Here is a 13,510-nt window from a genome sequence, read left to right as displayed (position 1 = left end):
ATGATGAAACATAAAGATGTAAAATTACTTAATAATTTAAGCATTCCATTTTTATGCAAACCAAACAAAAGACAGCTTTCCAACTGAAAGCAATATCTTTGTGAAAGTGTTCAGCACAGTGTTCCCCGCAGGCAATAATGATCTGTCCGATGTTCACAATGATACACCTGAATTAACGTACAACTTTGCTTTGCTGGAAGATTCTGAAAATGTAGCTGTGCCCTATGTTGTCACATGATTCTTCTTTCTAAAAATCTCCTGGCTGTTTCAAACCCTCAGATCTTTGTTTCAGAGATTACAACTCGCCCTGACATATCCCTGGAGAGTGATGCGACACTGGATAACCTGGAGAGCTTCCTCAATAAGCTGCGTGCTAAATGTAAGCCCGTTATCTACAATCATCTTGTTTGAGTTGTTGTTCTGTCTGTAACCCCTCAGGGAAGCCAAATATCTAATGAAGGATCAGCCATTAAATGGACTGCCCTGTACTAGCAATCTGGACTACCTTCTACACCCTGGTGTAGCTTTACAATGTACACTATTACTGTTCAGTTATAGTCTGGGATAGTGTTTTAGGCACTTGTGTCTTGAATCATTACCTTGGGCCCAAAGGGTAACATAGAACTTTCCATTGTCATTGACATCACGGAAAGGCAATTGGCTTGGACCCAATCATGTACTGGAATGCCTGGTAAAGCTATCCTTGATTGGGTTTGAATATGAACCCTTTATTCAATTGGAATTGTGCTGCAGCATTTTCAAACGATATCAGTGAACACGCACATCCTCCTTTATCCAAAGACCCAATTCCAATCATGGCTTATCTGATTGCCAATGGAACAGCAGTCACCACTTTTCTAGAAATAAATTGCAACACAAAATGTTTGAGATATTTCGAAATGATGGAGTTATACATAAGCACAAGTCTTTCTTAACTGCCCTCACTTTCTGGATCCCACTCAGACCATGTTGAGATCTATGCAAATTAAAGGATTATGAGTGAAGATTGAAGTCAGACAGCAAGGATTGGCGAGTGAGGGAGTCGGAACGGAAACTGACAGGTCCGCTTGCTCTCGCCCCTGCCATCTCTGCTTGTCCAATCAAGCGTCAGATGGCCAGTTAGTGGCCATCCAACAGGAAGGAGGCCAATTTACAGAGCAAAGTGGGGCTCCACACCCAATCAGGATTGCAGGCTGGGATGTCATACAGCCAAGGACTAACGCCCGCAAACAGGAAGTTGGCCACGGCTGCAAGTTTAAAGACCTCCTGCTCTCAGAATCCGTCTTTATTTTTTAATGAAGGCTCAAAAAAAGATTTTAAGAATGACTTAAAAAAAACATACAGATGCCGCCACCTTTCCCAGCAGACCCTGCAGCTGCATTCAACCATGGTCTTGGTGACAGACATTTTCTCCTGCCCTTGTGCTACCTCATCATAGCTGCTGTAAAACACAACCAAACATTTTCGTGCGATGCCCAGAAAATGCAGCGGGCAATGAAAAATTGCAAATGATTGGGTTGTTAACAAGCTCAATGGCTCGTTAATTAGTTACACGAACATACAAACTAGGAGCTGGAGTAGGCCACTTGGCCTCTTGAGCCTGCCCCACCATTCAATTAGATCATGACTGATCTGATTGCGACCTCAACACCACATTCCCACCTACTCCCAATAACCTTTCACCCCCTTGCTTACCAAGAATCTATCTAGCTCTGCCTTAAAAAAGTTCAAAGGCTCAGCTCAAAATGGCGGGTGGCCATCCACACCCGCTTGCCTTCTGTAATTTGGGAGATTGTCATGATGACGTATTACCCGCCCAATTTGCTGACACTAAATCCAGTCCCTAGTTTTATTTGTTTATAGGATCTAGACCAAATGATTCCTTACTTCACTGTATTCTGTGCACATCATATTCGTTTCCATCAGAAAGGAAGATGGCCTCCCTTAACTCTGTGAAGTACAAACCTATGCACAACCCAGCACTGTTCTCTTCAGTGCAGTGGAGACTTTATTAATAATCTGCACAAATCTAATGGATCAGTGTTGGTCGGTACATCCTATTGTTACTAGTTCCCCATGCTTGATTAAAAAATGCTCTTTTCTAAAACCTTGAGAATGTGGAAGGAAGGGGTTCAGAAGAAGTAGAAAAAAAGGTCCGCAGCAATGAAAGCAGCTTGCATTTACATAGCAACTTTAACATAATTAAATGTCCAAAGGCACTTCACAGGATTGTTATCAAACAACATTTGGTTCCACATGAGGAGATATAAAGACAGATGACCAAAGATTTAGTTTTAGGGAACATCTTAAAAGAGGCAGAGATGTTTAGGGAGGGAATTCCAGAGATGAAGGCATGGATACCAATAGTGGGGAAATGGAAATTGGAGACATGCAAGAGGTCAGAATTGGAGGAGCGCAAGAATTGTAGAGGGTTTAGGGCTGGAAGAGTGAACAGAGATCAGGAGGGGTGAGGAAGGGATTTAAGACAACAGCATTGTGTAAGAACATTGACCAAGTTTGGCTATTTTAGATCGATTGGAAGACTCCTGTTAGAGGCTGTTCCACAGACATATCCCTCAAGTGACCAACTTTCAGTGAAGGCTAGATTTTTCAAATTGGTGCTGCTTAACATATTTATTTTAAATAGATTCATATCAAATTAATGTAACTCCATTGGTAAAATCTACATTTGTGTTGGAAATTATTTCACTACAGTGGCATCATGGCCAACCCCAATTCTGCACTCAGACATTGTCCATACAGGTGCTTTACATCAGAGATCACTGAATAATAATGAGGGAATGGGAGTCCCAGTTGACCTCCCCCTCGGTATTACAGAGGTGCTGAGCTACCTCAACTACCATACTGGTTAAAATCAGTAAACTCAGCGCAGACCAAGGACACAGTTGAGATTTTCCTGTTCTGTATGGCTCAGTTATTCACCAGCTGGCCCACCAAGCAAATTCAAAGGTGAAACTTAATCTTTTTATCTCAACAAATTGGTTGTGATGACACCACACTGAGAGAGTGTTGCACTGCCAGTGATACCAACTTTCGGATGAGATTTTAAACCAAGGCCTGGTCTGCTTGTTCAGATGGACACAAAAGATCCAATGGTATTATTCAAAAAAGAGTTATCCTGATAAACAAATAGCAGTAAACTGCAGATGTCGGAAATCTGAGATTTCCCAGACAACTATTATCCCTTATTCAACATCAGCAGAAAGGTTTAATTAATATCCCATTGCTGGTTGTAGGAGCTGGTCGTGCACAAATTAACAGCTCCGTTTCTTTAATTTTAACACCGACTACTCCTGAAAAGTAGTCTACATCATTGGCTATGAAGTATTTTGGGACTTCCTGAGGTAACAAAAGGTGCTATATTGAGGTTATGTAATTTGAGGTTGTGTAATTTAATTTTTTTAATTCATTCATAGGATATGGGCATCGCTGGCTAGGCCAGCATTTATTGCCCATCCTTAATTGCCCTTGAGAAGGTGGTGGTGAGCTGCCATCTTGAACTGCTGCAGTCCCTGTGGTGTAGATATACCCACAGTGCTGTTAGGGAGGAAGGTCCAGGATTTTGACCCAGTGAATAGGGGATAAAATCTAGTCATCTAGATTCCTAGGTGTTGGTGTGATTGACCTAACTTTGAACAATCTTTATCCCAGCCACAAGTAACATGGAGACAATGATCACAGTGACAGAACAATCAGTGAAGGAAGTGATGAGGCCAGATGACGAAGATACCTTCAATAAATTCTATAAGCATACGACCACCATTCTGACGCCCGATGTGGTGAAAATCGAGGAGAGTTTTGATGCTATTTTTGAATCCAACACCCCAAAGTAAGAGTTAAACTGTTTCACTCAAGGGGATTTGCATTGTATTTTAGAGGAGGGATGGCATATCTTTTGTTTCAATTTAATTCACAAAGAAAGACAAGAGCAATAAAATCTGATGAGGCCAGATATATAGGAGAAAGCAAACTGTACAGAAAAGGAAACAGTAGGACATCTCTTTAGATTTAAATTATGACATGGAGCAAAAGGGATGCAGGTTTAGGCCAGCAAGAGGCCAACGTAGGACTGATGTCAGGAACTGTTACCTTTCCTTGTTTCAAAGAGTTCGACATATGGAATGGGCTTCCAGATACAAGAGTGGAGGTTGAAGTCACTTTCAAACCAGTTGGGTGCTGTGACTATGTAGGGTCCATAGGTTCTTCCTATGATATGATGGGCCAAACAGCCTTCCTCATCCATTTCTATCATGTGAGATTTAAGAAAGTAACTGGTAACCTTCATCTCAACCCAAGGCTTGAGATCACCATTGACAGGAGAGGGAGCCAGCAAAAAAATCTTCTTTACTCTGAGAGTGATAGATGTTTGGACCAATTTACAGATGGAGGCAGAGGGCTGCATTTTATGTGCCACTGCCATATTTAAATAGCTAATTAAGGATCAATTAGGCTTGTTATCAAGCCAATTGACCCTTATAATATGATGCCCACGTCATAAAATGTCTGGCATGGGTGGTTGGGTGGGAGTGGGCAGTCTGATTTTTTTTTTAAAAAAATAATCTTTTCAAAGGGCGGTAAGGAAGAGGGGGTTTCTATCTTTGGGGGCTGACCTTTGCCAATCAGGGTGCAACCCCCGCTTTCTTCCTACCCACCCATAGCCTTAAACTCCCACCCCCACTCCAACGTCCTTCTCCCTGACCTGTCCAAACCCTCTCTGCCCAAGACCCCAGACTTATCCATCTCCAGGGATCCATGGGCCTTCTTCCTCCCCCTCTAGCAGTCCCAGCAGTGCCCACTAATGCGATCTTGGCACTGCTGGGACTGATGGAGCAAGCTGTTCGCCCCCGCAAGACCCTCCCCACCCCCACCCATTCCACCCATATGGTCAGAGACAGAGAGGCTCAACATTGCTAGCTTGTGTGAATTATAATATGAGTACCATTAGCTCAGTGGGGTAGTTGGCCTATTTTGTGCTTTTTGGCATTTTGTTCTGTTCTCACAAATGGAGGTGTGGCAGCATGTCCCTCTAGTTGTAGAGTTGCAGCTTTAAGTTTTCAGTTATGCCCTATCAGGGCGAGCGGGCTAAAGTTGCTGTGGGTCACCAATATAAACCCAGTGTTAGGAAAGAGAACTGTGAGCTTTGTTTAGCGAAATAGAGCCAGGCTTGTCCACAAGATGAAAATCTGACTGAAAGTTGAGATGGGAGCTGAGAGGTTCTATTGAAATAGGAGAGTGAGACTGGCTCGGATTATAGAATCTGTTAAAGAACAATTTGAAGGCTGGGGCAGCGAAATAGGCAGCGACCTCACTATGGTGACAAGCGGATCATTTTTAAACCTATCCAGGCTTTCAAGTTTGGACTTATTCCACTGTATCTCTGAATAGTCCAGTGTGTATGTACATTATATATGACCTGTCTGATAGCTTTGAATTAATTTAGGAAAATAAGCTATGGAACGTGTGATGCAATCAGTTTTCATAACTTTGTTTACAGACAATCTGTAACTGTCTGGAACAGGGTGATGGGGGCATGAGGAATGAGCTATCCCTTAGCAAGCCTGAAAAGGACATGGTTGAGAACATGTGAAACAGCGAGTTTCTGTTCTGGGGAACTAGCCTCTGTAGAGAAGCGAAGTCTGGCCTCCCATTGTAGACTGTCTCTCTCTCTCTCCCTGTGAGCCATGGCTCAGTTGGTAGCACTTTCACCACCGGGTCAGAAAGCTATGGATTCTAGTCCCACTTTGAGGACTCGAGCAAAAAAGTCAAGGCTGATTCTTGAGTTCAGCACAGAGAGAGGGCTGCACTGTTGAGGTGCTGTCTTTCAGATGAGACATGAAATTGAGGACCTATACGGCCCCTCAGGTGGATGTAAAGAATTCTGTGGCACTGTTTTGAAGAAGAGCAGGGGAGTTATTCCCGACGTCCTGACCCAACATAATTCAAACAGATTATCTGATCATTACCTCATCGTTGTTTATGGGAGCTTGCTATGTACAAATTGGCTGTCGCGTTTCCTACATTACAACAGTGACTACACTTCAAAAAGGACTTAATTGGTTTTTAAAGCACTTTAAGACATTGAGAGGTATGAAAGGAGGGGTATTTTTGCAAATCTTTTCTTTACTTTGCACCTTAGGCAGGGGACAGAGTGAGGATAGGATCCAGTTCAAGAGTAAAGATGAAAGTGTCTTTTTATTTGAGTTGCTTTGCTTTTGTATCACCAAAGTGCTTGTTTGATGTTTGACTTCATGAACAAAATGCAAAAAAAAAAGGTAATTTCCTCCTCGGGTCAGATCAGAGTACAAAGTAATAATCATAATGAAACCAATGCTGAGCAAACACCTAACGGTGAAAAGCTTAAGGTGGTTCCTCACTTGGAGTTGTGTTGACTTTCACTTTGGACTTCTTGCAGACTGACCTCGGAGGTGGCAGAACACAGGCGAGCTGTGAGACCTCTACGTAGGACGCAGTGTTCTCGCAATCCCCTGAGAGCACTGGCCGCCCGAGAGGACATCCGTCAGGAGTACACCGAGCAGCGTTTGAATGTGGCTACAGTGGAGGTCAGGAGGATCCGGACCGAGAGAAGTAGGTCTGAGAGGTTTCCTCTTTCAATTGTCCCTCAATGTGTTCGAATATAACTGCCCAGCATCCTCCATAAAAGGATGTGACACAGTCGAGGTCCATTTGGGCCATTGTGCTTCTGTTGTCCATCGCCTTTTGTACTCTTCCCAAAGCCTTGACAAATAGACAACTTGGGCTATTTTATTAGAAGTTCTTGAAGGGAAGGAACACCATCACTTTGTGGTTGAAAGTATTCTCTCATCGCATATCTTCTACAAGTACGACAACCGACTTTCCAAGCCTTCCATATTGAGAAATTCTCTGAGCAATGCCCAAGATTCTATTGTCCATTCACATCGCAAACTTGGAAAATATCCTCACACAATTATAAAAATCTTACTTTTTTATTTTTGGAAAAATGTTTATTCTCCTGCACTGAGAGAGACTGGTCGTCCCTCCTCGCTGCTATGCCTGAGAGGTGGTCCATCCACATCTGCCCAATAGGAAACTTTCCTGAAATCCATTGACAACCTGGACCAGTTATTAAGCCTGCTCTGAAACCATGACCCAAGTGGTTTTCAATGGGATCGCTCTGGATTACTCACTAGTCTTGTCCTCCGGCGGACTAGTATTCAAGAGGTGACCAAATCTAGCTGTCCCATTCATAGCTTAATCACAGAAGCATAATCATACACATTTACAGTACAATTCACAAATATTTCTAATAATCCTCCTTCCAACGCATGTGTCGCTCCATCCCCCCTTCTGCAGAACTTTCTTCCTCATTCTCCCTTTCTCCTGCCCTCTAGTGACAGTAGATCGTGCAAAACAGGCAGCTAATCGGATCCTGTCAGCTCTTCGGTGAGTGATATAGGTTAAAATAACCCCACCGTGTCTATTCCATTAAAAAACAGATGTCTTCATATATTTCAGCACTTTAATAGGTGATTCAGATGATCATAAGCTGATGTCACCTTAACCTTTTTATGTCTTATATTCTCTATATAAGGCTCTAATTTTGTACCAACTTATAAATAACACACTCTAGCCCGGGTTGTCTCCACTACATCATATTGCAACCAACGTATTGCATTCTATATAACATGGCACATTCTTTGCATTATCCTCTGTCACAGACTGCAGTAGTTTCACTAACCTGTAGATAGAATTGCCTGTAGCTCTCTATAGCTGGTGTGTTATCCCATAAAAAAGACTTACATTTATATAGCCCCTTTCATGACCGCTGGACATCTCAAGGTGTTTTATAGCCAATTAGAACTTTTGAAGTATAGGAAACACAGCCGGCAATTTGCATACAGCAAAGAACAGCAAATAACAACGTGATCATGACCAGATCTTTTTTTTCTGTGTCAGGTTGTTTGAGGGATAAATGTTTACCAGGACACCAGGATTAACTTCCATGCTCTTCTTCGAAATAGTGCCAGGGATCTTTTAGATTCACCCACGCAGTCAGATGGGACCTCAGTTTAGCATCTCATCTGAAAGATGGCACCTCCAACAGTGGAGCACTCCCTCAGTATTGCACTGGAGTATGAGCCTTGAATTTTGTGTTCAAGCCCTGGAGTGGAACTTGAACCCAGAGCCCTGTCACTCAAGGGCAAAGGTGCCCTGTGTAGATCACCTTGTTTAGCTGTTCCTAGTGTATAAAGTAGATCATTTTTTATTCTGCCTTGGATTTATTAGTCCATCTCAGGAACGTTTTTGCCTGTTTACAGTGGCGAAACACTCTAACTACGCAGATGTGGCGTTGGCAGGGCTAGCAAGCAAGGAGAACTTCAAAAACGTGAATCTCCGGAACGTGAAAATAGCAGAGCAGACGTCCAGTAACAGCACACTGCCGTTCAACAAAGTGATGCTGCTGCAAGTTAAAGGTAATCATGGTCCAGGGGTGTCATTTCCTGAAAATTAAGACAAATATCTAAGGCTTTGAGAAAACAAGTTCATACTTTTAGTTTAAAAAACACAGCATGGCCTCTTTAATCTCCTATCAAATCTAACCACTGTAAACATGAACTGTAAAGTGTTTGACTTCAATTGGCTTTGGTCCTTCCTGTTTGTTCTTTTCTGAATAAACTCACCTACAGTTCCACAGATGTTGACTCAGCTCCCTAGCTTAAATATCCCATGGGAGCCAAATACTGAAACTCTGATTTTGACTCAGGGCAGGAGAGCAAGGTTTTAGCAAGTGGCCTTGAATGTCTCAGCGAGAGACCAGCATCATTTTAGCTCCCAAGCCTTGTTTAAATGATGGAAATCCCACTCCCACCCAAACACAGCGGATATTGCTATCTGGCCAGAGTGTGATTTTGGTCAGCAGGAAGCCAAGGGAATAACCCTCAGCATAAAGTAAGTGTTCGGAGGGAGAGTGCCTGAGGCAATCTGGTTGGGGGAAGGGGAGGGAAGCTTGAAACTGGGGAGGCCCAAGATTTCATTCCTCCTTCCAAAGGAGTATTGCTTACTCCCACACTGAGCATTACTACCACAATCCCATGTTAAAATCATGTTGGAATCCAAATGACATCACCAGAATTTTAACCCCATCAGTCTTCATTGTTCCCACTGGTAGGAGGAGCTAGAATCAGGCTTTAAGTGTCAGCAGACATGAGCTTTGTGGAATTGGGTAGGAAATTGGGGAAAAAACATCCTGAGTGAAACAATCGAACCTGAAAGAAAAACATGTTCTCCCCCATGTGTTGCTACCTGAACAAGTTGTGTCACTGAGTGATATGGTCCACACCTCTGGTGCTAACCGAGTTCATGTCATAATAATCCTTCTAAACACACCACTTTGTTTAAGAAAGCTGCTACCACTCGATCTCTGTTCTTTCTATGCAACAAGGTGATGGGGAATTGTCACAGATATGTCTACAGCTGTCGTCACCATTGAGTCATTTGGACTTTGGCTGAAAATGTAAAATGGGTGACATTGAATTGACTGCTCTCCTACTAAAGTTAACCAAATACGTGCAGGAAAAATCTGGCCAATCCTCCCCTTACCCAGTTCTGTCCATGTCACCTGTAGCACCTGGTCTGTCACTCAAGCTGAAGTGGCCCAACATTCAGCAGGTTCTGAATCCAACAAGCTTTTCCACAGCTGTAAAACTGATGTGCAATCTAGCTTGGACTTCTTCATTAACGATGGTATCTGCCTTTATGTGCAGTCAGTCCAGTTTGGTTTATGGCACAGTTAAGTGTTGACATTTGATGACTTGTTTCTGTGTGCGCGGATCAGGAGCAGAACCCAGGATAACTCTGCCCTTTCTCAGGTCGCAGGCATGTCCAGGTACGACTGGTGGAGCCAAGAGCCAGCTCACTGAACAGTGGGGACTGTTTCCTGTTGGTCACTGCACAGCACTGTTTTCTTTGGACTGGAGAATTTGCAAATGTAATTGAGCGCTCCAAGGTATGGCCATTAAACCTGATCACATGAGTTAGAAAAATTCATCGTTGAAGGCCTTCTCTTATAACTCAGCTGCCGCCCCCCACAAATTCCCAAAAACCGCCCCTTCCCAATGCCAGGCCCCTCGATCAGACCTCAAGTGCCTTTTAATGAGAAACCCCTTCTGGGAGCATCCAAGCAACCCTGACGGGGTTTGCTTTTCAGGCTTTCCACATGGTGAGAGGCCTGCTCAACACTGGGTGAATACAAGCAGTGTTGGGATGAGGTCCAGAAGTGGGCATTCACTGCCCAAATAAGGGCCTCGATTGGTGGCAGGATGGGAAGGCTGTCCATGGGCTTTCCTGCCACCGACTTAATCAGGGCAGTCATGGGTAGGTGATTGGGTCCCTGCCCACCAGCCTCCCTCTCGATTAAATGCACCAAATGCTGGGGTGGCCATTAAGTTCTGTCAAGTAAGTATGACAGTGGCAGGGAGAGCACACGATGTGCAAGACTTAAGCCTTTGTTTCATTCATGCCCTCCACACCAGTCATGTTCCAGAGCCCTTTCTGTCATCCCAGGTGACACTCAGCTCTTTGAACAACAGTGAAATCACAGGCAGCATGCCAGAGTGATGCCTCAGATATTCATTTTACTCCATTTCTTGTTACTGATGCATCTGAGTCTCTGGATCTCACTGTAGTGACAGGTATCACTTAGTGTAAAACTTACATTGACCAAAGCCATGGATCAAAGAGGTTGTTGCCTGTTCTGCCTCCAATTCATTTGAATGATCTCATATTAACCAGTGGTTCCCAATAGGTAATCATCACTGCACCTCTTAACTATGTTAGGCATCGGAGCTGGCTGCTTTTATCCAGACAAAGCGTGAACTGGGCTGCCGAGCACCAAACGTTACCATTATTGAAGAGGGCATAAACAGTCAAGGCAAAAGGGCCAAGGAATTCTGGGACCTTCTGTGTGGCCAGGTTCAATACCAAGGTAAGAAGCTCGAATGAGCGGTTGATTACACTGGACCTGCAGATCTCTCAGTTGCAGCTAATTTACCCATGTGAATTAATGGAAGGACAGCAGTGAAGAGAGAGATCATCAAATGACAAGTTTTTCTTGTTGTGTAAATCTGTTGAAAACTCCTGCGTTGATTAATCTCACTGTAGTTTGGGACAAGTTGAGGTGAAGCACAAAGAGGAATTGGACAAGGAGCATTGATTCCGGTCATAAAGACATGCAGCTGATGTTTCTCCATGTGCTGTGCTTAGCTGATGTAATTTTCCCAGATCCAATACCAGGAAAGTATGCCCCTACCCCCTGGTGTTACTGCCTCTGTGCTTTTCCTATGGTGTCACCTATTGTTGGATCACAGAATTACAGAAATAATCTAAAGTGTTTAGGACAACTTGAAAACTTTAGCCATAAACATTGTGGTTGACTAAATAATAAGTGGTTGAAGTGTATCACGTTATTGTTATTGAATGGTGTTGACACTACCAGCAACGCTGTCATGATCATTCATACAACCACTATGGACATAATAAACATCACTTCCACTCACACAACCACTACAGACATAATAAACATCACTTCCACTGACACAAACGTTACTCATTTCATCATCAGCACCAACACCATCACTTGTTTTGATCTTTCCTCCACAGAGTCATTGTGTCGTTGGAGCTTGCTCATTGTTTTAGGGTGCTGTAGATGCTCAGAGTAGACTTTAACTTTTCAATAGAAGAGGTTCTCCTTTCTGTCTCCAGAATTATTTGTTGGGATGAAATGTATGGAGGTCTTTGGATACCTGTCTTTGTGTCTAAAATTCCCATTTTACAATGTTCAACGTGCCTTTATTTAAGTCACATGGAAACAAAATTAATTGTCCTTTAGGCACAGCCAGAATCCTATTTATATTTACTCAGTCTGTTATATGTCTGTATATTGTTAAGTGGTTGGAGATTATTGCAGTTTAGTTTTTAAAATAGGATTAAAATCTCATTGACTGCCCGTGGATTATTTCATTATAGCAGACTGTTGAAGTTGAAACTTTCATTCAAGAGCTTGTTTTAAGGACAATAAATTTTCTTTCTTTCTATTTTCCTTCTAATTTATGCCATTCCCACTTTCTTACACTGCCTCCCATTTTCACACTTAGACTCATTTACTCTCACAACCTAACTCATTCTCACACTCTTTCACTGACAGATTCTCTCACCCATTCTCATATTCTTTGGGGTAGACCTCGACTGTGATGTTGTAAAATGAGTGAAAGCAAGTTGGCAGCCATTTTACATCTCTCTGGATCAATATTTCCATTCACCTTAATTACAAAGGCAAGAGCTACCTCCACCCTCATTCCCTTTCTCTTCCCCTCTCTCATACTCCTCACACACACATGACCATAATCTCCTTATCATTGAGAGAACAAGTATTCTGTTCACAGATTACTGGCAATGCAGCTTCAAAGAGATGCCCTGAGTTCAATGGGAGAGCAATCTTGTCAAAAGCAGGTCCTAACAGCTGGAAGAGCCTAGCTGATCACAGCCTTTGCATTGTTAATGTTACTGATTTTTTTGCTGTTGGCTCTGCAGCCGCAGGAGATCCTGAAGAAGATGAGCTGTATGAAGCCGCAATCACAGAAACAAACTATATATACCGTCTGGTTGAGGACAGGCTGGTCCCAGTCAATGAATCATGGGGGAAGATCCCTCGCTGTTCCATGCTGAATTCGAAGGAGGTAGGAGCGCTCAGTGTATTTGTAGTTTTGATCCATAAGGCCCTGTGCCTGATCCTGAATGTGTGGCAGCGCATCAACATTACTGGGCTTGCTCAGTTTTCAGAGCCAATGAGTTGGTTGCAGTTTTTGGCAGCATTTCAAAAATCCAGGAATACATGTGATTGGTGTGAAACTTACACAAAATAAAGTGGACTTTCCAAAAATGAGGCCCACCTACAGCATTGTCAACTTCGGTTGGAGGTATACCTGGCGGTTTAATCACATGATCTTCAAACCACTTAACGGTGTGACATGTGTACATGTTAACGTGATTTGCTTGCTTGGCTCTGGTTTGGACTCATGTGTATGCAGGTAACATCTCTGAACTGGGAGCCTCATTCAGAGCTGATCTCTTCTTGGATTTCACACATTAAAATCAAACCAAGACACTGCGCAAAGACAGCATTTCTCACTGGGCTGGTTGTCCCAACTCAGTCCAGCATCAATATTTCTAATCCACTCCACAGATTCGCACTGAATAAAGAAGAGTTTTCAGCGAATAATAGAAATTATTGCATGTGTTCCCAGTGCCTGTGCCAATGCTGTAACCTCATTCCCCCAGATATCTTCTATCCACATATTTATCCATTTGCTTTTAATTATCTTATCTTTAGCTGAATAGTCACTTATGATGACTTGATAACCTTCAGATCAAAAATCTACCTTTCCCATTTCCCACTTAAGAACTCTGTCACTGTTCACCCACTTGCCAGGTTTCATTCACCCCTTTTCTGGCT

The 13,510-nt window shown here is 43.0% G+C and overlaps 1 protein-coding gene across 5 annotated transcripts in view; it reads left to right on the top strand.

Moving 5' to 3' along the window:
• Positions 1-13,510, top strand: part of LOC121269051 (supervillin-like) — a 162,537-nt gene that overhangs the window by 90,386 nt on the left and 58,641 nt on the right. For 4 of the 5 annotated variants that reach the window (XM_041173466.1, XM_041173465.1, XM_041173467.1 and 1 more), the window contains 7 exons: positions 293-379; positions 3,673-3,850; positions 6,434-6,606; positions 8,319-8,474; positions 9,870-10,006; positions 10,837-10,984; positions 12,589-12,734. In XM_041173466.1, the coding sequence (XP_041029400.1) occupies positions 293-379; positions 3,673-3,850; positions 6,434-6,606; positions 8,319-8,474; positions 9,870-10,006; positions 10,837-10,984; positions 12,589-12,734 (1,025 nt within the window). The remainder of the gene's footprint in view (positions 1-292; positions 380-3,672; positions 3,851-6,433; positions 6,607-8,318; positions 8,475-9,869; positions 10,007-10,836; positions 10,985-12,588; positions 12,735-13,510) is intronic. The other variant, XM_041173469.1, reaches the window with a different exon arrangement.

Source organism: Carcharodon carcharias, chromosome 23, assembly GCF_017639515.1.
Source record: "Carcharodon carcharias isolate sCarCar2 chromosome 23, sCarCar2.pri, whole genome shotgun sequence".
Classification (NCBI taxonomy): domain Eukaryota; kingdom Metazoa; phylum Chordata; class Chondrichthyes; order Lamniformes; family Lamnidae; genus Carcharodon; species Carcharodon carcharias.
This window is presented reverse-complemented; position numbering and strand designations above follow the sequence as displayed.